Below are 19,459 nucleotides of genomic sequence, written 5' to 3'. Positions count from 1 at the left end.
CAGCCAGACTCTGGATTCGGCTTGCTCTGCCGGTGCCATGAGCCTGAGCTGCCACCTCGCCCAGGCCCCGCTAGCCCTGCCCTGAGCCGGGGGGCTGATGGTTGTGAGGCCTGCTGGGATTTTCTTCCCACGTAAATACATGTTCCCGGGGGAGCAGGCCAAGACCGCTGTGCCCATGTCTCTTGTGAGCGAGGGGAAGCCATCGGGCGCCGCAGACAGGAAAGGCCGGTGCGCTGCAGTAACTAGAACGCTGTGCTCATCCGGGCGTCTCCCCCGCGCCCGCAGGGAAGCAGAGCCTCCCCGAGATCGGCAGTGCCAGCGCAGAGGCCGGGGACCAGGCGGAGCACAGCGCCTACCAGGAGATGACGCCGAAGGAAACGGCCGACATGCTGAGACTGATGGAGGAGTACGAGCCAATAGTCAGCAATGCCGTGGCCTTTGCAGAGAAGCTGAGCACAGACCTCCAGGTTCTGGATGAGGTGAGGGGCCTTCCTCCTGGGTATCTGCGTAGGCCCTGGGCCATCTCCACCCACGCCAAGGGCACGACTCCCTTGATGTCACTAGAGATCGAACGGGGCTTGCCCAGCGCTCCTCGGGCTCTTTTATTGGAGCTTAGAAGCCAATTGCCAGGCTGCAGAGCAGTCCGTGGCCGAACGCTTGTCCCCGACATCGGCGGGAATGTTGTCACTGCCGGTCATTGAACGCTGCTTTGCGCTGCCCGGCGGCTGTCTTCCAGCGGGTGGGGGGAACAGCTTCCGTGAGACGCTGGCCTCCAAGCAGTGCAGAAGGGTGTCTCCACTGCCCCACACAAGGGTGCTCGTCACGCAGATCAGCGAGCCTGTGCTAGCGAAGAGGTGAAAAGGCACAGGGGAGGCAGGGCCAGGCAGCCTGGAACGAGGCAGCAGCCTGAGTTCACACGCAGGCTTGAACGCAAGCTGCCAGCCCGAGCTGGAAGCTGAGCTGCGGCGTTTTCGTTGCTCCCGCCGCTCTAAGCTGGATTCAGAACACTTTCCTGCAGTGTAGACGTACCCTTGGAGCAGCGGGCAGACGGTGTTGCTGCATAGACCCTTCTCCCCTTCCTCTGCCATTTGAGGTGGATCTCAAATGAACTGAGGCAAGTTATCAAAGGTTAACACAAAGCAGGGCTCATAAAACCCACAGGTATTTCCCAATCCCAGACCCATAGCGCGCGCTCATGCATACAGGTCCCCCGGTTGGTGTGTGCGGAGTACCTAGAGGGGAGGCAAACAGGCGGCCGGCAGGGCCACCTCTGAACGCAAGGCCTCGCTGTCCGTCGGGCTCCCAGTATCATGAGGGAGGAGAGGGACGTGGAGGAGCGAGCGTGGCTGCAGGCAGGTGGCACGAGACGGACGGGGGACCCGCTCCACACACGCCAGGGCATCCAGAACCCCCATGGGGGCCGAGGCAAGGAAGAGGGAGACAGACATTCACCAGCAGCAGCCCCGCCAGGGAGAAGGGGAGGCGAGAAAGCAAAGTGAGGTTGTAATGTCCGAGGGGAGAGGAGGGGGTAAAACGGGAGAGCAGAGCCAGGGCTGACGGAGATCTGTGGGGCAGGAGAGGGAAGAGGTAGGGGCTCTCGGGCCTTGCTTTCACTGTTCAATAGAAGGTGTATTTTTACCAGGGGGGTACTAGCGGGTGTGAACTTCCCTGAGGTAAGAACCCAATGAAGACCAGGCCTGAGGGCCATGGAGAGTGGGAAGGCTGCCTGGAGGGAGCAGAAAAGACAGTGGAATTGGGGGGGGAGGCTAAGGGGAGAGAGATACTATGTGAGAGAACAAGGGAATGATTGACAATGAGAAACTGATAGAAGAGGAGGGGCTGCCTGGAGGAAAGAGGAATCTGGTAGGACTCATTCCGTTAATTTATGTTCCTGTATGTACATTTGAAGTACATTTCCCTGGAAGACATCCCAGGTCTGAGTGCAGGAGGGAACGTGACGAGATGCCCGTGTAGAACACAATGCAGCAATATTTCTCGGTCCGCTGAATTTTATAGTTAAATAACTCAAACAAACAACAGACAAAATAACCAAACACTTACCAGACCCCACAAACTCCTCCATCCGTCTCGCTTTGGGTTCGCTCGGTTCCGAGCTTGAGTTTCTTTGCCGCTTCATAGCAGCATGCCTGCTCTGTGCTCCGGTTGGCAGACCTGAGATAAAGGAAGCAGAATTCTTCAGGCCTGTTTCTAACAGCAGCAAACATCCGCATGCCCCAGGCAAGTCACGTAACCCCTCTGTGACTCAGTCGCCCCATCTGTAAACGAGGGCTAGCAATGCCTACCCTGCGAGGGGAAGTAATAACTGTCGGTTAGGTTCTTGGAAATGAAAGATGCTGCAGAGGGCATGATTGAAAAGGGCCATTAATTGGTAAATAATTATTAACACCAATTAATACTGTTGATGAATATAAACGTTGCATTATCAGTCAATGTCACTATTACGTGACATGAGTCATGCGCTTTGTGACAGAGCCAGGCCAGCTGGCTCCTGCAGTCGGGTGGAAGGGAGAGATGCTGGGCGAAGAGTTCTCCTTCCCCAGTAGCCAGGGCAGAGGCTGCTGCAGCGCCGTCAGGAAGAACCTGGGGCCAGTTAAGAACTAGCCAGAAGCAGCAGGCTAATCAGAGCACCCGCAGCCCACGAAGGACCCACTGGGGCTAGCTGAAAGGGCTTCCCCCCTTCAGAGCATCCCGGCAGGCCAAGGACGGAGAGTGGAGAGGAGCTGGGAGGAGCTGGTGGGGGAAGTGGCTCTGAGAAAAGCCGCAGCTGTGAGGGTGGAGGAATCACTGCCAGTAGGGTCCCTGGGCCGGAACCTGGAGCAGCCGGTCCCGGATTCCCCCAGCCCGCTCTGCACACTAGGGAGGCCAGCCCGGAAGGGGGAGCTTGGGACTAAAGAGGCGCTCAGCCCAAGCACGTTCGACTGGCCTACGGTGAGGACAGCTCAGTCCGAAGGCCAGAGCCACAGCCTAAAGGGCGAGAGGCCGAGGAGAGGGCCACAGCGAGCCTGTGAGGCAAACGCTGCCCCTCTAGAAATGCAGGACCTCCGAGGCGAGGCCGGAGCTCCGCCCCAATCTGCTCGTATTTCCTACAGCGTAGCAATGTCCCCCGCTTCATTCTGAGGCGGCTCCATCCAGCTAGCGACCTCAGAGCGCTTCACAACCGCCAGCAAAGCGCCGCCAACGTTGTGTGGCGAGCGATACAGCGGCCGTTGGATTTGTGGAGTCTGGCACGCCTGGGCCTACCCGGCTCCCCTAGAGCACACTCCGACCGCCAGCTCATTCTTAAATCCACCGGCGTTCCAGAGACATCTCACGCCCCTGAGTTACTGTCACAGCCGGTGCAGTAATTCACTCGAGACCTGTCCCTGCCAGCTTGATTGGTGCCGCTTTGCTAAAGGCGAAGTCCCCAGGCTCCAGAAAGCCCTAATAAGAACATCAGAAGGGACGGCAGCGACAGGCTCGCGGGAGGTTTATGGCCATAATTTAGTATCACTTCCTAAAATACAAAATGTCAGTTGGAACCTTGCGGAGCAGAGCCCGGAGCCGCTGCCGTGAGGCCAATCTGAGCCTCGAGGGCGGCCGCGCAACACGGAGAGGTTGTTTCCTCGCAGCGACCAGTTAATCTCTACTAGGCCCTGTCAGGGATGATTAACAAGCAATTACCGCTCCCTGGCCTGTCAAAGCCAATGTCTGAGACCTCCCCAGGCTAAGCGGGTTCCTGTTTATCGGTGCTCACCACACCTGAGCTACCTGCTTGGGAATTCCACCCTCAGAACATGCACATGGGAAGCGGTGTGCGCGCTGGCCACGGGCTGGGAATTTGCCTCCTCACGACGGCCTGGCTCAGACACTTTGGTGGGACCCCAGAAAAGTGGGGCGTTGAGAACTGGCCATGGGGTCATGTGGTGCCCCTCAGTCCCCTCTCCCCCTCGGCAAGTGGAGGGGAACTAGAGCTCTGGCACGTACAGCGAGGCCAGTCACTGCTGCTTCCCCCCGGGTGTTCCCCCACAAGGAGCAGAGCACCCGTGGCCATGTAGGAAAACCAGGCGCCATCACCAGCCCTCCTGCATCCGTCGTTCTTCTGCTCTGGGTGGCGTCTCCTCGAGGAGTCTCTGGGGTGCTGCAGCTGCCTGAGTGAAGTTGCTTTTTCCTGTTTCCTCCTTGGACTGGTTGTGACTGGGGCTCTTGCAGGGCCTCCTGCTCTCCACCCTCTCTGGGGCGGCAGCCCGTGAATGAGACTCTGAGAGCTGTGCTGAGGAGCAGAAGGCTGGAGAGAAAGAAGCATGGAGCCTTCCGTTGTGTGCCTTGCGGTGGGGAGGCTGAGACCGCGCACGTGCATGTGTGTGTGCGTGTGCGCGGGACACGGCCATACCAGGATATTGTGTGTGTGTCATGGCTGTACCAGGATAGTGTGTGTGTGTTGGACACGGCCATACCAGGATATTGTGTGTGTGCGTGTGTGCGTGCATGCATGCGCGTGCGCTGGCCACAGCCATACCAGGATTTACACGAGTGGAACGTCTCCATGGTGGAGGAGGAAGGTTTGTTCATGGCCGCTCTCAATTCCTGACTGTCCCCGCTGGGCTGTTGGACCAGGATATGACCCTTAGACAACGTGAAGACGACAAAACGTTGAGCTCTTTCCCAGGTCCGTAAAATCTCACAGCACGCCGACTGAGACAGCCCTGCCAGTGACCTTCTATCTTGGATTTCCTCCGGCAGCCCTTCTGAAGGCTGCAGGAGAATTCCTGAGAGCGGGAAGGGAGGTGCAGACTGCAAAATACAGTGGTGCTTGGCTTCCTGTCTGCACACACAAGGAGCGTGCTCCCCTCACACCCAGCATGCAACGCTTCCCTGGCATAATACCACTAAAGGCTGCATCTAGGGAAGCCTTTTGTCTTTGCGGGAGGTGGCCTCATGGTCTGAGCTGGCACCGTGGGCATGTCTGACCCTCAGAACCTTGCCGGGCACACAGCAGAAGCCTACGGCATGGCATCACCTCCAGAAACCTTGCTGCGAAGGCACTAACCCAGAGGCTTTGTATCTTAGCTAGGTATGAACCGGATACACTGACTTCCTACCTGTCAGGGCGGCTAAACTCTGAATAAGTTGCTTAGGGGGGTTGTGGAATCTCCATCCCTGGAGATATTGAAGAGCAGGTTGGACAGACACCTGTCAGGGATGGTCTAGACGGTGCTGGGTCCTGCCGTGAGGCAGGGGACTGGATTCGATGACTCTCGAGGGCCCTTCCAGTTCTAGTGTTCTGTGAGCTACGACTCGGTGCGTGTGGCGATGTCTCCCTCTAGTGGTGGACACCAGTCACCGTTTTGGCTGGCGTGGTGGAGACCTGGTGGCTCTCTCACCGAAGGCCCCGTGGTTGATCCTAGCACCCATGGGGATGGGAGCCTAACCACAGCACCCACCACGGCCCAGGCATCGTGCTGCATCCGAGCTCTCTGCTTCTCTTGGCCCCAGGCCAATCTCCAGGCCATCATCTCGTCCGAGAAGCAGGTGACGCTGCTGATGGACTCCATTGACCAAGCCCTAGTAGAGGTTGCTAAAGTGGAGGGGACCTTGCAGATTTACGAGGAGCTGCTGGGGAGCGTGAAGCAGCAGATGGATCACATCCAGCAGGGGAACTCCTTGCTGCACCGCATTGACTCCAACCACGAGAAGCTGATGGGCGAGATTCTCTTCCTCACGGTAGGTGCCGTCCTAGAAGGACCGATGTGTGGGCTTAATGGGATTAAGTTGCAGCAAGGGAGGTTTAGGTTGGACATGAGGAAAAACCTCCTGCCTCTCAGGGTGGTTAAACACTGGGATAAATTGCCCAGGGAGGCTGTGGAATCTCCATCCCTGGAGATATTTCAGAGCAGGTTGGACAGACACCTGTCAGGGATGGGCTAGACAGTGCTGGGTCCTGCTGTGAGGGCAGGGGACTGGACTCGATGGCCTCTCAAGGCCCCTTCCACTTCTAGTGTTCTGTGATCTATGACCCACTGAAGTCGGGGGACAGCTTCCCCCAAGGGAACTAGGGACCCTGATCCAGAGCAGCCGAAGTCAGTCACTTGCCTCTACAGGGCTCCCAGAGAGAACTGGGCACTCCTTTGAGGCCTAGATACAATGGAGATGGGCACATGGTGGAGGCTGAAAAAGAGCAGTGGGGGTGGGCCTGAGGCAGCGGGGGTGGCGTGACGACGCGGGGGAACAGCCGGGCGGGGCGGGGTGTGCCGTGCCGCTGGCTAAGCAGGAGGCGGAGAGGAGCACCGAGTGGCATGTGGTTTCACAACAAAACCAGCGCTTTATCAGTAGCGACCGAGGTGCTCGGGGCCCCTTTCGGGCATGGCCACAGCTGCAGCATTAACGGTCACTGCAGCCGGGGCGCAGCTCCAATCAGCAGGGGCCATAGTGGGGGGGGGGGGGGAAGGTAGCGAAAGGTTCAACTTTTTGCCCCTGGACCACATTTGCCTGAAATTGTTCTCACCAGCCAATCCGCTTCCAGGATTGCGCTGCCTCCCCGCGACCGATAAGCATGTGACTCAGAGGGGAGCGAGAACGCTGGCGTGAGGGTTCTGCACCGCTGCCGGGTGCTAAAATAGGGGCCCTGGGTGCCCACAACCCTCTCAACTTGACATCGCCTGGGGCAGGGCCTGCCTGCATGTTATGTGTTTGGCCAACCCCTAGCACCGCGGAGCCCTGGGTCTCTCCTGTGTCGGGATCCCAAGCGCTGCCGTTTCTATGCTGCTGACCATTCTGTTTGAAGGGGGCTCGGCTGCATGGTGTATTGACGGGGAATGCAGCCTGGCAGCTTCCCGTAGCATCCTGCCAATGAAAGCAGAGAGCACCCATCCTGCCTGGGTACGGGACATCAAGCTGAGCCGCGGAAAGGGCAGGGGGGCACCGTGCATTAACTCAGCTCCCTTGGGTTTTGATCAGAGTAACCTGGACCTTAGTGAGGAGCACCGCCAGGCGCTCAGCCGGGGCGACCTCTCCAGCCCCAGCAAAGTGACGGCCTGCATTGCAGCCGCGGGCGCTCTCGCCAGCTGCATGAACGTCCCGGTACAGCCCGGTGAGTAGGAGTAGGAGCGATCTGCCTCGTCTCCCCCACGGCTGCCCCCGAGTGCAGCACTGGATTGTCCAACCTGGGAGGTCCTCCGAGCCCCCGCCTTCCAGGCCCTAGAGTCTTGCACTTACCTGGTGCAAAATCCGGGGAGGAACGTGGAGCAGGAGATCCCGGAGTCAGTTTTCATGTTCCTCCAGGCCCTCGGGGCTCGGCCTTCGCCCACACAGATCTGGCTCCCTTTGACCTGACCTTTCCACTGCTTCCAGGTTTGTCTGTTCTCCTCCAGCCCCATCCGCAGTGCCATGTGCCGGGGCCTCGCCTCCCTCATGTTCTGGGGTGAGGGACGCCGGTCCCGCTTTCCTGCTTACCGCAGCACGTTCCAGCGCCGCACACCCTCCAGCCTCGCAGCTCTGGCCTCAGTCATCTCCTTGGGCGGGCAGTCGGTGGCATTCCGCTCCCGGGGGCCCTGACTTCCGGCTTGCGGGCTGACCTCCTCGGTGGCCCGGGGCTGATGCCCAGGAGAGCTGGCTCCAGGCTAGCATAGTGAGGGTCCACGTCTAGAACATACAAATGGCCACACGGGGTCAGGCACGTGGCCCCTCTAGCCCAGCATCCCATCTTCTGCCAGTGGCTGGTGTTAGTGCTGGCCATTAGCTAGGGGAGCTACTTGCAAGAGGTACTGTTTCTCTAGGAGCCATGCTGCAGGTCATCCTGCTAAGGCCCTCAGACAGATCACCCTCAGACAGACCTAACAAGCACCCTCTGGGGTCGCCTGTCGCTGTCTTCCCAGCTGTGGAACAGGTCGGGATCACAAGGCGAGCCCCACCCATGAAGAAAGCACTCCTCCAGGCCATAGAATCAGCCAGCCCGCTCTCAGTCTATACAGGTTGAACCTCCCTAATCCGGCACCCTCGGGACCTGACCAGTTCCAAACGAGAGAATTTTCTGGACTCCCAAAGGTGAAGATTGTGTAGCAGCATCACCAGCACTGCCCCTGCTTGCTGGGCTCTGAGAAGACATTCGGGGGTAAATTGGAGCTAAATACCAGCCCGAACACTGAGAGCCAGGACGGGGGCGGTAAACAAACTGTATGGGACCACGGGAAAGTTGGCCACACCCGTGAAAAGCGGACACCGGGCTAACTACCATCATTCCGGACGACGGCTGTTTCTGGACGAGAGTGGTCTGGAATTTGAGAGGTTCAAACTGTATTAGGAGAAAGCATTGCTAGAGCAAGCTCAGGTTAAACTTCAGCAGCCTTTTCCCTACACCCTGGAAACAGTGCGCAGCCAGGAGCTAGCCATATGCTGGCTGCTTCCCTGCTCTTATGAAGAAGCTTGTTATTAACGCAGAGCAGAGGGGCAGACCAGTTGTATTTATAGGAGTCTTGGGGAATTATTTGCTCCTTAGACGAACCCATTGTGGGTCTCATTTCCCGGGTGCAGTGAGACGCTTAATTTGTGCATGTAGGGGCAGGGACGGCGTCCTACACACACTGGCTATTTGCACATGAAGGTGGCCAGCTAGGCATGCACAGTTTTTTAAACTCCAGCGCGGTCCTTGTTGGGTTAGTGCCGCAGGGACCGTCCCACTCCTGGTAGGTTGGGAGGAGAGTAGTTTTCCAACAGTGTGTGTCTTTGAGACCTGGCACATCTGTCACGTTGAGGCCTGATGTGCGTCGTTGGGCACAACACCACACGAGCTGCCTCTCCTGATGTCGGCCTTCTCCTCCTTCACGCAAGGTTACCGGAAGCTGCAGGCCATCGCGGAGCAGCTGATCATGTTTGAAACGCTGAAGCAGAACTTTGAGAACAATTTCATCAGCCATATTACAAGCCTCTTTGAACGGCAGGTAGGTTCACTCCCAGCCCTGCTGTGGCAGCTGGTCAATTCTGCAAGCAAGCAACATTCGGGCACTGCAAGTTTGGAGGTATAGTAAGTGCTACTTAAAACTTGGCACAGAAAAGGTTACAAGAAAACCTTGCCCTACCCTGCCCCTGTTTAGACACACCTCAGCAAACTGACTCTGGGTTGACTCTTTTACAGCGGAGGGGGGTGTTGCACACATTTGCCTGTTTGGAGAACGACCTTCCCACGCTGCTGTCTTTGGCCGCAGCCAAATGCAAAAAAGGTTTAACCCTGGACAACATTTATTCTAAAGAAGTGGGTTTTTTCCTGAGTTCCTATAGACATGAGAAATGGTCCACTTGGTCCCACTTGGCCTGTAGGACTCTACGTCCTCTGGAAACACATGACATGAGCACATCACAAGAGCTGCGGTCCGGGGTGTGCACAGGAATTTTAATTTGACCCCTTTTGGAGGGGTAGATTCTGTGCCCGCCCATCCCATCCCCCCTTCCCAAGGCACTTGCTGCCCCTCCCCCCACTGCCCCGGGCTCACTCTTCCCTGCCTCTGTGGCCCTGGGGAGTTGGGGGGCGGGGGGATGCCCCTCCTTGCATGTGCCCCTTGCAGCAATTGAGAAAGGAAAGGATATTAATGTCAGTTTGATTGTAATTTCATTGTTGTCTCTCATGCCTCGTGCCTTCATTTGACGTGTGTGACTGCTGCTAAGAAGGGAAAAAACAAGCGGACGTCTCCTGTTCAGGCGGGGGCCGGGCCGATGGGAGAGGAGAATAGCACATTTCTCACCTCCTTTATACGTGATAGGGGAAGCAAAGCCCCAAAGTCCTTCAAATCCACCTTTACACCAGCGGTTCTCCAACTGTGGGCCAGGACCCCCGTGTGGGCCGTGATTCCATTTTCATGGGTCGCCAGGACTGGCTTAGACTTGCTGGGATCCAGGGTCAAAGCCAAGCCAAGCCCCATTTCCCAGACCGAGTCAGAGGGCTCCAGCCTCGGGTGGCATGGCTCTGGGTATAGCCCCCTGCGTGGGCCTGAAACTCTTGGGCTTTGGCCCTGGCCTCACCCGTCACCTCCCGCCTCAGCTTTTGGCTTTGTCCATCTGCTTGGGACTCAAACCCCATTCTTATGAGCACAGCGATCTGGCCCCTCCTCGTGCCCACTGAAAGACCAAAGCAATCCTTGCTGCTTCCTTCCTGAGCAGCGTTTGTCGGGAGCAGCCCTGCATCCCGAGTCTGGTCTCACGCCGCCGTGTCCATCCCGAGCGGAGAATCCATCCGGCTTGTGGTTGGCCTGCAGAGAGAGCATTCTAAGTACCCTCCTGCGGCGCCTCTCGATTGTTCCAAAGCACTCTCCCCCGTTCAGGAGTCTGATGTGTCCGGCGTACTCCACGTTTCACCTCTCTTGCAAACCATTTGCTTACACAAATCCGACATAAAAAGACAGAAATGTCCCAGCGCTCTTACTGACAGACTGCTGGCAGGCTCCTTTTACCATATCGTTACACAATAAATCCACTGGGACCTAATACTGTACTTACATTGCTGTGCACGGTGTAGAGAGCGGTATCAGCAAGTCAGCGGTGTGAAATTTTAGTTTGTACTGACTTCGCTAGCGCTGTTCATGTAGCCTGTTGTAAAATTAGGCAAATCTCTATATGGGTTGCTGTACCCCTAGAAGATCCCTGTGCACCCCAGGGATACATGTACCCCCAGCTGGGGGAATGGACATACGGGAAACTGCTCACCTGGAGGCTTTCCTCTCTGCTCCCATTGGCCGGAATCATGGCCAAGGGGAGCAGCAGGGGGCGGAGCCTGGGAGCAGCAGGAAGCACAGGCCAAGTAAGTGCCACCCGTTCCCCTTCCCCATATTCCCCTCACACATCCCTCCCTCCAAGACCCCCCCACAGCCCTACCCTGCTCTTGCACTCTCCCTCCTTGCTAGACCCCACCCCCAGCCCATTCCTGCACCCAACCTCCTGGCCAGACCACTGCACCCCTAGCCTGCTCCTGCACCCTACCTCCAGGCCAGATCCCCACACCCCGAGTCTGCTCCTGCACTCTAGCTCTAGGCCAGACCCTGCACCCGCACCCCACCACACACACTCATTTTGTCATCGTGGGGGTTGGCTGGTGCTCCGCGGAGAGGTCTGCATTGAGTGGGGTGGGCCAGTGGCCAAAAAGTTTGAGAACCGCTGGTGTAGACACATGGCCAGAGCAGGTTTTAACATCACTCTTCCAAGTTGCTACTGGCGTCTCAAACGTTGTTAGAACCGGGCCTGCCCAAGCCAGCCAGAAGAGATCCATCTGCTTCGTAAGCACGTGAACTATTGCACTGAGCTCTGCTTTGCTTTTGCTTCTGTTTCAGGGAAGTGGCCAATCCCTGGCCCAAATGCAGCAGCTCAGCAAGCTGATTTCACCCACCCATGGGCCCTACCACGACGACCTGCTCCCTTATGCTCCCCTCATGGCCTGGCTGAGGAAAGCCAACCCGATCCTGTTCCATGACCTCCCAAAGGTACGGCCACTCCTCCAAAGTGCCCCGGGCCACATCAGCACTGGGGGCTTAACGAGAGGAATAACAGATTAGTTATTAAGCTGGATGTTTTTAATTGGGATGGATCCTTTGAGACACCAGCCCGGAGGGAGTCAGTTCAGCCTAACGGGGATTGGTAATGGCTCTTTAATAGAGACAGTGTTTTATAAGCACTTAATGCAGGTGTTTGACCGTAGCAAGTGGCGTTAAATGAGTGTGACATTCTAAGCTGTGGCCTTTTTAGGGTAGATGTGTCCATACAGAGATGAAATGAGAAAGGAAGCGAGAAAATATCACTTACCTTGAGCACCGTACTGATGTGCAGGCCTTCGGGCTCTGCTTCGCAGCTAGGCCCTGTTTTCTGCACGAGGGCGCTTCTCAGGGAAAGTCATCGTTCTCTGATTTCCCCAGCCGAGATCAGAGCCCCGTGAGGCCAGGCTGTGGACACGTCGTAACAGACAGTCGCTGCGGAGTGGCGCTCACAGCCTAAGTAGACAAGCAAAAGTAGGGTTAGTGAGCCCCGTTTTACAGTGATCTGCACAGGCCCCTATCTTAGAGCCAGATCAAATCCCCAGGCCTGCAACACAACCCCCATCAAAGAGGGGTAAAAGAACGCCACACGGGGTTGATCCCTGAGAGTGCCAGACAAGTAATGGCCCCCTCAGCAATGATCCTCTACACTTTTTCATCCATGTGTGGAATAAATGTTGTTCCATGCACTGAGGTGTGTGTGAATGTGCACCACTGGTCAAAACACATGCTGCTGGCTGTGGACACTGGACGCCCTGCTGATCAGCGGGGCAGCATTTAAATCTCTCCTGAACGGCCGCACAAGCGCCCAGCTTACAGGGAACCCTGCCCCTCTGTGTTCAGTGAGGGCCAGTACTTTAGCTTCACATCGGCTCAGCCCCTCCTACCATGCTGGGCATTGCTTCATTGCTCAGACTAAGGGAGCAGTTCCCTGCAGCCCCCTCTGGCTCCCCATCACAGTACAGGGCGACTCTGAGCCTGCTTCGCCTGGGAACGCCCGCGGTGCCCTCTGAAGGCAGGTGTCCCTGGGGTGACAATCTGACTGTGGCAGTGTTCTGCTTGCTGAAAACAAGGATGCCAGCAGCTGTGTTGGGAGCAGAGTTCACCCCCATGCAAAGGGGCAGCGTGTGCTTGCTGCAGAGTAGTCCAGGTGCCTGAGTCTTCACCATTCAGCCACCCTGCTCCCTGTAGCCAGCGAACGGCACAACTTTAGAACGGGCGTCAGTGCTGCACAGCCGGGTCCTTCCCTTCTCAGCTCTCCCCACGGCCCCAAGCGCGACATATTTCACTAGGCGTTGGAGCAGCTAAGCCAGGGCTGCGGACAGGCTGGTGGTGGCTGGGATGGGGAGCGGCTCAGACTGGCATTTCCCTCCTTCCTTCCCCTCCCAGGTCTATGCCTGGAATCTGAGCCGGCTCTACGAGAGGGAAATCAAAGCCTTTTTCGAGCTGGCCAGGCTGCTGCTGCAGGGCAGAACCAAGGAGGGTAAGTGGCGCGGCTCTGCGGGACAGGGGTGGATTTGTTAACCGAGCGCATGGAGGAGTTTTCCCCTTTCTGCCTCCTGGACTATCGGTTCCTTGGGTGGGTTTGCCCCTTTCGTCTGCGGGCCAAGTGCTCAGTGGATGCAGACTGACGAAGCTCCCTTGTCTGTAGAGGAATATGCTGATTCACACCAGGTGGGCTTTGTATGGCTGTTTGCTGCAGGTTTATTCAGCACTGTTTGTTTGCTTCTGAGCAAGGGGAGCTTTGCGGCTTCCCCTGTAGGAATTAAGGGAGGCATTTCCACAGGCATCAAGAGAGCCAGAAATGAAGTTATGCACATGCTATGTATTTACGGCATCAAGCAAAGGTGAAAGGAAGCCAGTGCACCCGGGTGTGGCGCACCGGTGAGACACTGGCCGGCTTTGCATTTAGCAGCATGTTTGCTGTGGCTCAGCTCCCTGAAACCACCAGCCCCTGAGAACGCAGGTGCCAGCTCCCAGGACTTTGCAGGCCTTGCATTGTCTGTACCGGTTGGCCCACACCAGGCCCCCGTCCTCCGAGTGTTCCCTGCAGCGTCCTGCATCTCAATCCCTGATCCCTAAGACTTACCAGGTTGGCTGTTCCCAAAAGAACAGTCACCACCAGCTTGTCAGTTTCAACTGGGGACCAGTGATTTGCTGGCTACCACAGCACCTGACTGTACCGATAGTGAGAAGGAAGGCTAGTGGAAGTGAGTAGCTGCACATAAAACACAATTATAACCGCACTTTCCAGAGACTAAAGTGAACTAGCAGGTTAACCTCCTGTCTAAAGGAGTTTTCTCTCACCCCACATGCTCATAACCCCAGGGAGACCCCACTTCCTTGAATGGAAAAGCTTTCCTTCCCCAGTGAGAGGGGCCAGGGTCGCTTCTTTGTCTTCTAGAAATCCCCCCAGAATTCCTTGTCTTTGCCTATGGACGGGTTAATCTGCCCTCCATGGCTTGTGTGTTCCTGGGTCCTCTCCTGCTGATTTCACAACCATTCCTCAACCTGTGATTTCGAATCCATTGTGTTAAATTAAGCACAATTTCGAATCCATTGTGTTAAATTAAGCACAATTAGGCTGCAAGTTACGGCCCTGACCGAGAGAGGACATTCCGTGCCTCCTGTCTGCAGGAACAGGTCTCAGGCATATCGGGTGACCTGCTCTTAAATTACACTCTTGAGAACATAATTTTCTGGAATGGACACGTAGCTCCTGAAAGAGCGTCGGTCCCTGCTTTTCACAGTGGCAGTGATGGCTGGGGAGACGCCAGCTTGCAACTGAGATCTCACATGATGCTCTTTGGTGAGCCAGAATGGACATACCAGAATCAGGATCTTCCTAACCCATCTTCACCCAACCCACTGGTGCTTGGTCCTGCCATGAGTGCAGGGGACTGGACTTGATGCCCTCTCAATGAACAGAACCACTTGCCCATGCATCTCTAAGCAGAGAGAGGACAGAGGTGTATAAAATAATGTACTTTCTTCATGCAATTCGATACTCCTATTTACCCTCTCTTGTAGTACCAGAGCAAGGTGACCTCAATACAATGAAAAGGCATTTAGAAATCAAAGCAGGAAGTCAGTTTCAGACAGAATGCCGTTATCGGTGGAACTCCTTGCCACAAGACATTATGGAGGCCAAGAAGTCAGCAGGACTCAAGAAAGGCAGTGCTGTTTATATGCAATCTCTGCAGCTACAGTAGGAAGAATAAACATTCGTAAGGGATTATATCAGAGCTGCTCCTTCCTGGGGTGCCCTCCTATGGCAGGCGGCATCATGAGTAGTGTGCCTGCCTCAGTTTTCCCTTCAGTCACCCACAAAGGAATATAGTCTGTCAGTGTTCAATGCAGAGACCGCCCCTAGGCGTAATTCACATGTGTACAGGAACCTTGCGATAAAACCATTCTCCTCGACCCCCAAAACACAACATTTACCAGCCAAGTTGCTTCTTTCCTGTGACTCTGCTCCCACAATCAGATCAGGGCCCCTGAAAGATGCTCCTGCCAGTGTTCCACTCCCCAGGATGCTGTGCCGGACAGTCCTGTTCCTACTCGGGGAACGGTCTTCCAGAGTTCACCTTATTTCTGGGCTCAGCTTCCCACAGCCCTCCACCCCGGCCTCTTCCCTCCGAACGGGTTGCATGACAGGAGAAGGGATTCTCCTCCGCCCCTGGGCGTACATGATTGTATGTCTGTCCACCAGGAAGGTTTCTCACCTTGCTCTGAAGCAGCTGGTCCTGGCTGTTGGATTAGTTATGCCGGTGGTTTGATCTGGTACGATTGATTTTGTGATCCCCACTGGGCTTCCGTCCGAGGGAAACAGGAAATACCGGACATTTCACATGTCTGGTATTTTCTGTTTTTTTTACCGGACGGGGGAGCTGAATAACGGACAGTCCAGGCGAAAACCAGACACCTAGCAACACTACACATTGAGGCATGGATCAAAGGCTTTACCCAGGCTCCGCCTGCTCTGGGAATGGGTTGGACACACATATTATACAAACCCATATACAAACGGAACCTGTATATTCCATAGGTGCCTCGCCTCCCGCCGGATAGCTGGGCTGCGGCAGAGTGCTTGGGATGCCCGTTTTCTGGCATTCACCCCGGTCTATGTATAGGGTTTCCAGATGGTTGGAACAAAAATACCGAACACTCCTACCCCCAAAAAAAACACCGGGAAAAATTATATTGAATGGGAAAAAAAAGGGGGAGGGAGACCAAAGTCATTGAGTGCAAAAAAAAAAAAAAAAAAAAAAAAAAAAAGGACTCCTAGGACTTATTCAGCCAAAAAAAAAAAAAAAAATTAAAATAAAACAGCATTAAAACAGCATGTCCCCTTTAAGAGTGAGTGCAGGGATAGGAACAGCGGAGAAGTTGAGCACTAAGACCCAGGGGAAGCATTGCTTCCCCTAGGTCTTTTGGCCTGCAGCCATGGGGAACCAGGTAAGCATGGGGGCTGGGGTCAGGGAGCTAGGAGGGGTTTCGGGTGGGAGGAGCGGGGCAGGCCAGGCACTGAGTGTTTGTAGGGTTGCCAGGTGTCCAGCATTTTCGCCTCCTGGTCGGGGAAAAATTCAGAAAATACCCAACATCTTAGGTGTCCGGTATTCTCTGAATGTTTGTTATCGGACTGTCTGGGTGAATACCGGACACCTGGCAACCCTACCTGTGTATGCCTGGGAGAGAGGCTGTCGTAATACCCCGTAGTAACCAATACAGTAGCACAAAACAACCAGCACAGCAACCAATGGGCAATTCTGCCCGTGGCAGGAGCCCATTCCGTTCCTACGTGGAACTGTGTTTCCCAGAATCTAATGTCATTCCTCTCCTCGGGCAAATCAACCCCTCTGTTTTATCCCAGTCAATGGCTGCATGGAGCTGGTCACATACGCCCCGAGGCCTCCTGCTTTGGATGGCGAATGGAAAAACATCAGAGCCTGTTAGCCCCAGGCTGTCAGCAAAGTCGCTGTGGCATCCCGTGTACGAGCCAGCCCCCGGTGCGCCATTGCCTGGAGTCACTGTGCATCCGAATGCTCCTGGGCCACATTTCAATCCTCCCTCGTTTGCATTCCCGTCGCACGCAAAGGCCTCCCAGCGAAAGCAAGGCCTGGCCGTGGGAGTGGTGTAGCGCCATGGAAGAGACAGGCCTGGCCGCGGGAGTGGTGTAGCGCCATGGAAGAGACGGGCCTGGCTGCGTGAGCGGTGTAGCGCCATGGAAGAGACAGGCCTGGCTGCGGGAGTGGTGTAGCTCCATGGAAGAGACAGGCCTGGCTGCGGGAGTGGTGTAGCGCCATGGAAGAGACAGGCCTGGCTGCGGGAGAGGTGTAGCGCCATGGAAGAGACAGGCCTGGCCCTAACGGCTGTGGAAGAAGAGTGGACTCGCCTCTGGCAGGTGCCCTCGTGGCGGGGCTGCCCTCAACGAGCAACCCCACAAAGGGTCGCTCCAGCCCGGTGGGCGTCTGCCTCTGCTTGAGTCTCCACCCTCTCGCCATGTCACTTACAAGTCACGAGCGGCCAGCACAAAGTCATCCGCCTGTGGCCAGCCTGCCCGCCTGGGCTCCTCTGCCACCCCACCCTTCTGGGAACCCCCAGGCTCAAGCTTCCAGTCCCTCTGGGTGCTGGACACTTCCCGCTCCTCTCCGGGAGCACGGACCCACAGCACTGCCTCCCCGGAGCCTTGCCTCTGTTTGGGGCCCACCGCAGAACGGGCTCCCTCCACAGTTTCCCCCGGCGCCCTTTCTAGCCAAGGGGACCCTAGACCCCATCTCCTCGGCGTCTCCTGGCGTCGCCGGGGCAGGCTCTGGGCGGGCAGCACTTGCCTTAGGCGGCTCTTGGAAGCGACTGGCATGTCCGGGTGCGAAGCGAAGGGGCCAGACAGCTCTCTGCATGGCCTATGCCCACAAGTGCCACCCTCGCCACTCCCATTGGCTGCAGCTCCCAGCCAATGGGGGCTGCCCAGAGCCAGCTGGCAGAGCGGGGACAGTGTATGGAGCCTCTTCAGCTGCCCCACGCCTAGGAGCCGGACACGCCAGCCACTGCTGGGGCTGCTCAGAGCCAGGGCAGGCGAGGACCTTCCGTAGCCCCTCTGGGCTGTCGATCACACTGTTAGCGGCCTGCTCAGAGGGGCTGCCTAGAGCCACCGGGGATCCTAGTTGACCAGGCATTGTCGGAAACTTCCTCTCACCAAGATTGCGCAGCTGCGATTCTGCCGCCCGCCCGCCCGCCCGCCCGCCCGGGAGAGCTGGGCTTTGCTTTGGCTCACTGAGTCGCACTGTCCATCCTGAGGCGTCGAGAGGGAGAGAGGACTCGGCGCCTACGTACGCGGATGGGCCGCTGCCCGTTTCCTCTCGCAAGGCAGGAGTCCTGCTAAGGAGGGATGAACATTCTGGTGGATCCGGCCCCCAACGCTCGGGGCTCCCCCCCAGCACTGGGGAGCCCACCTTGGTGCCCCAGCCCCCTGCCACGACCCCGTGGGGCTGGAGCATCCAAACGCTACTAGCCTGACCCCCTTAGGCTCTGGTGTGTGAGGGGAATGTGGGGAGCATCTTTCTTCTTCTCAGTTGGGGGCCACCTCAGTGAGGGTTGTTTTGGGGGAGGGGTTTGGGGGTTTTTTTTGCTTCTCACTTGTGCGTGGCCCTGACCCAAAAGAGGTTCCCTGCCCCTGAATTAGCCGGACCCGTACAGAAGGCAGAGAGAGCACCATTTCCATTGAGCATGGTAACCGAGGGCTCCCCACAAGTGAGTTTACTGCCGGGGGGGCGGGAAACAGAAAGCAAAGCTTGTCTTTGCCCGCAGCTCGGCAGCTATTAAAAACAGAGAGATGTGGGGGGGAGGGGAGTTCGCTTTATTGTTTAAGAAGCCCTTTAGGGATCGAGTCTCATTAAAAATAAGAGCTGCATCCATTAGGAGTTACGGCAGGGCTGTGCGATCCGGCTTTGGGAAATGGCGCCGGTGATTTCCTTCTCGTGGGTCACCCGTCGTTTGTCAATGGCTGTGCACATGTAATGACTGGCTAGGAATTAAAATAATGGCAGGACACAGTCTCAGGGAAACGGACTGTGGTCACAGCGGAGTCTCTGATGGCTTTGTCCCTGGCATGGGGCCGCAGCGAATCACCCGCCGTGTGTCACTCACCTGGAGGCAAGGTGACCTCACCGCTGCTGTGGCCCTGGCCGGGGAATCTGGATTCTGTCCCACCTTTGGTGTGAACATGGGCAGGGGAGTGCCGGTGGCTGCCGGCTGAGCTGAGCAAGGGCGCACCCAGGGTAGGAATAATTGCTCTGGCGCAGCACAGGGCTGTCCAAGCTCTCCTGCCTCCAGGCCCATATTCCCAAGGCCCCCGGCTCTGCTCCCATAACATTCCTTACAGAGCTCAGAAGCCGCTCGCAGCATCTGTATCTCTACTTGACTCACCAGCCCTTGGCGCAGGAAACCAGGAATATCCTGCCTCAAACAGGGCGGCTGAGAGACTTTGCCAGGCCTTGGGCAAAGTGGGGGCGCAGGTCCTCAGGCAGAAGTAGGGGAAGGGGGCTCGCCTCCCCCAAGCAGCCCTTCAGCATGGCTCAGCGCAAGCTGTCCAGAGCTCTGGAGGCGATGTAAAGGTCCTGGGACTCCTGTTTCCGCTGTAGATTATAGGAGTCAGGCTCTTTTAAATCACCCAGCCCCGGGAAAACCACAGTCTTTCCCCCCACGCCGACAGGCCTGGCCTCAAAGAGTGGCCGACGATAATGGAAACGAAAAGAGAAGTCGCCCAACCCCATCGCTAGGGCCAGTCAGAAGAATTCGGGCGACACGTATTTGCTGCAGTGCAGCAGAACCGATCTTGTGCAGAAAGGTCGATTTTGAGGAAGTTCTGATGAACTCCAGGTCTGGCTCCTTGGCAGCGCAGCCCATGGGAGTTGGAAGCCTGGGGAAACTCCACCACAAGGTTGGTGACTTCT

The 19,459-nt window shown here is 56.7% G+C and overlaps 1 protein-coding gene across 8 annotated transcripts in view; it reads left to right on the top strand.

Annotated features, from left to right (window-relative positions):
• Nucleotides 1-19,459, top strand: part of LOC106731628 (exocyst complex component 1-like) — a 58,661-nt gene that overhangs the window by 28,478 nt on the left and 10,724 nt on the right. For all 8 annotated transcript variants that reach the window (XM_075896652.1, XM_075896651.1, XM_075896649.1 and 5 more), the window contains 6 exons: nt 286-479; nt 5,494-5,721; nt 6,955-7,087; nt 8,824-8,933; nt 11,310-11,459; nt 12,897-12,990. In XM_075896652.1, the coding sequence (XP_075752767.1) occupies nt 286-479; nt 5,494-5,721; nt 6,955-7,087; nt 8,824-8,933; nt 11,310-11,459; nt 12,897-12,990 (909 nt within the window). The remainder of the gene's footprint in view (nt 1-285; nt 480-5,493; nt 5,722-6,954; nt 7,088-8,823; nt 8,934-11,309; nt 11,460-12,896; nt 12,991-19,459) is intronic.

The sequence above is a fragment of the Pelodiscus sinensis genome, chromosome 13 (assembly GCF_049634645.1).
Source record: "Pelodiscus sinensis isolate JC-2024 chromosome 13, ASM4963464v1, whole genome shotgun sequence".
NCBI lineage: Eukaryota > Metazoa > Chordata > Testudines > Trionychidae > Pelodiscus > Pelodiscus sinensis.
The sequence above is the reverse complement of the archived record's forward strand: the minus strand, read 5'-3'. Positions and strand labels throughout refer to the sequence as shown.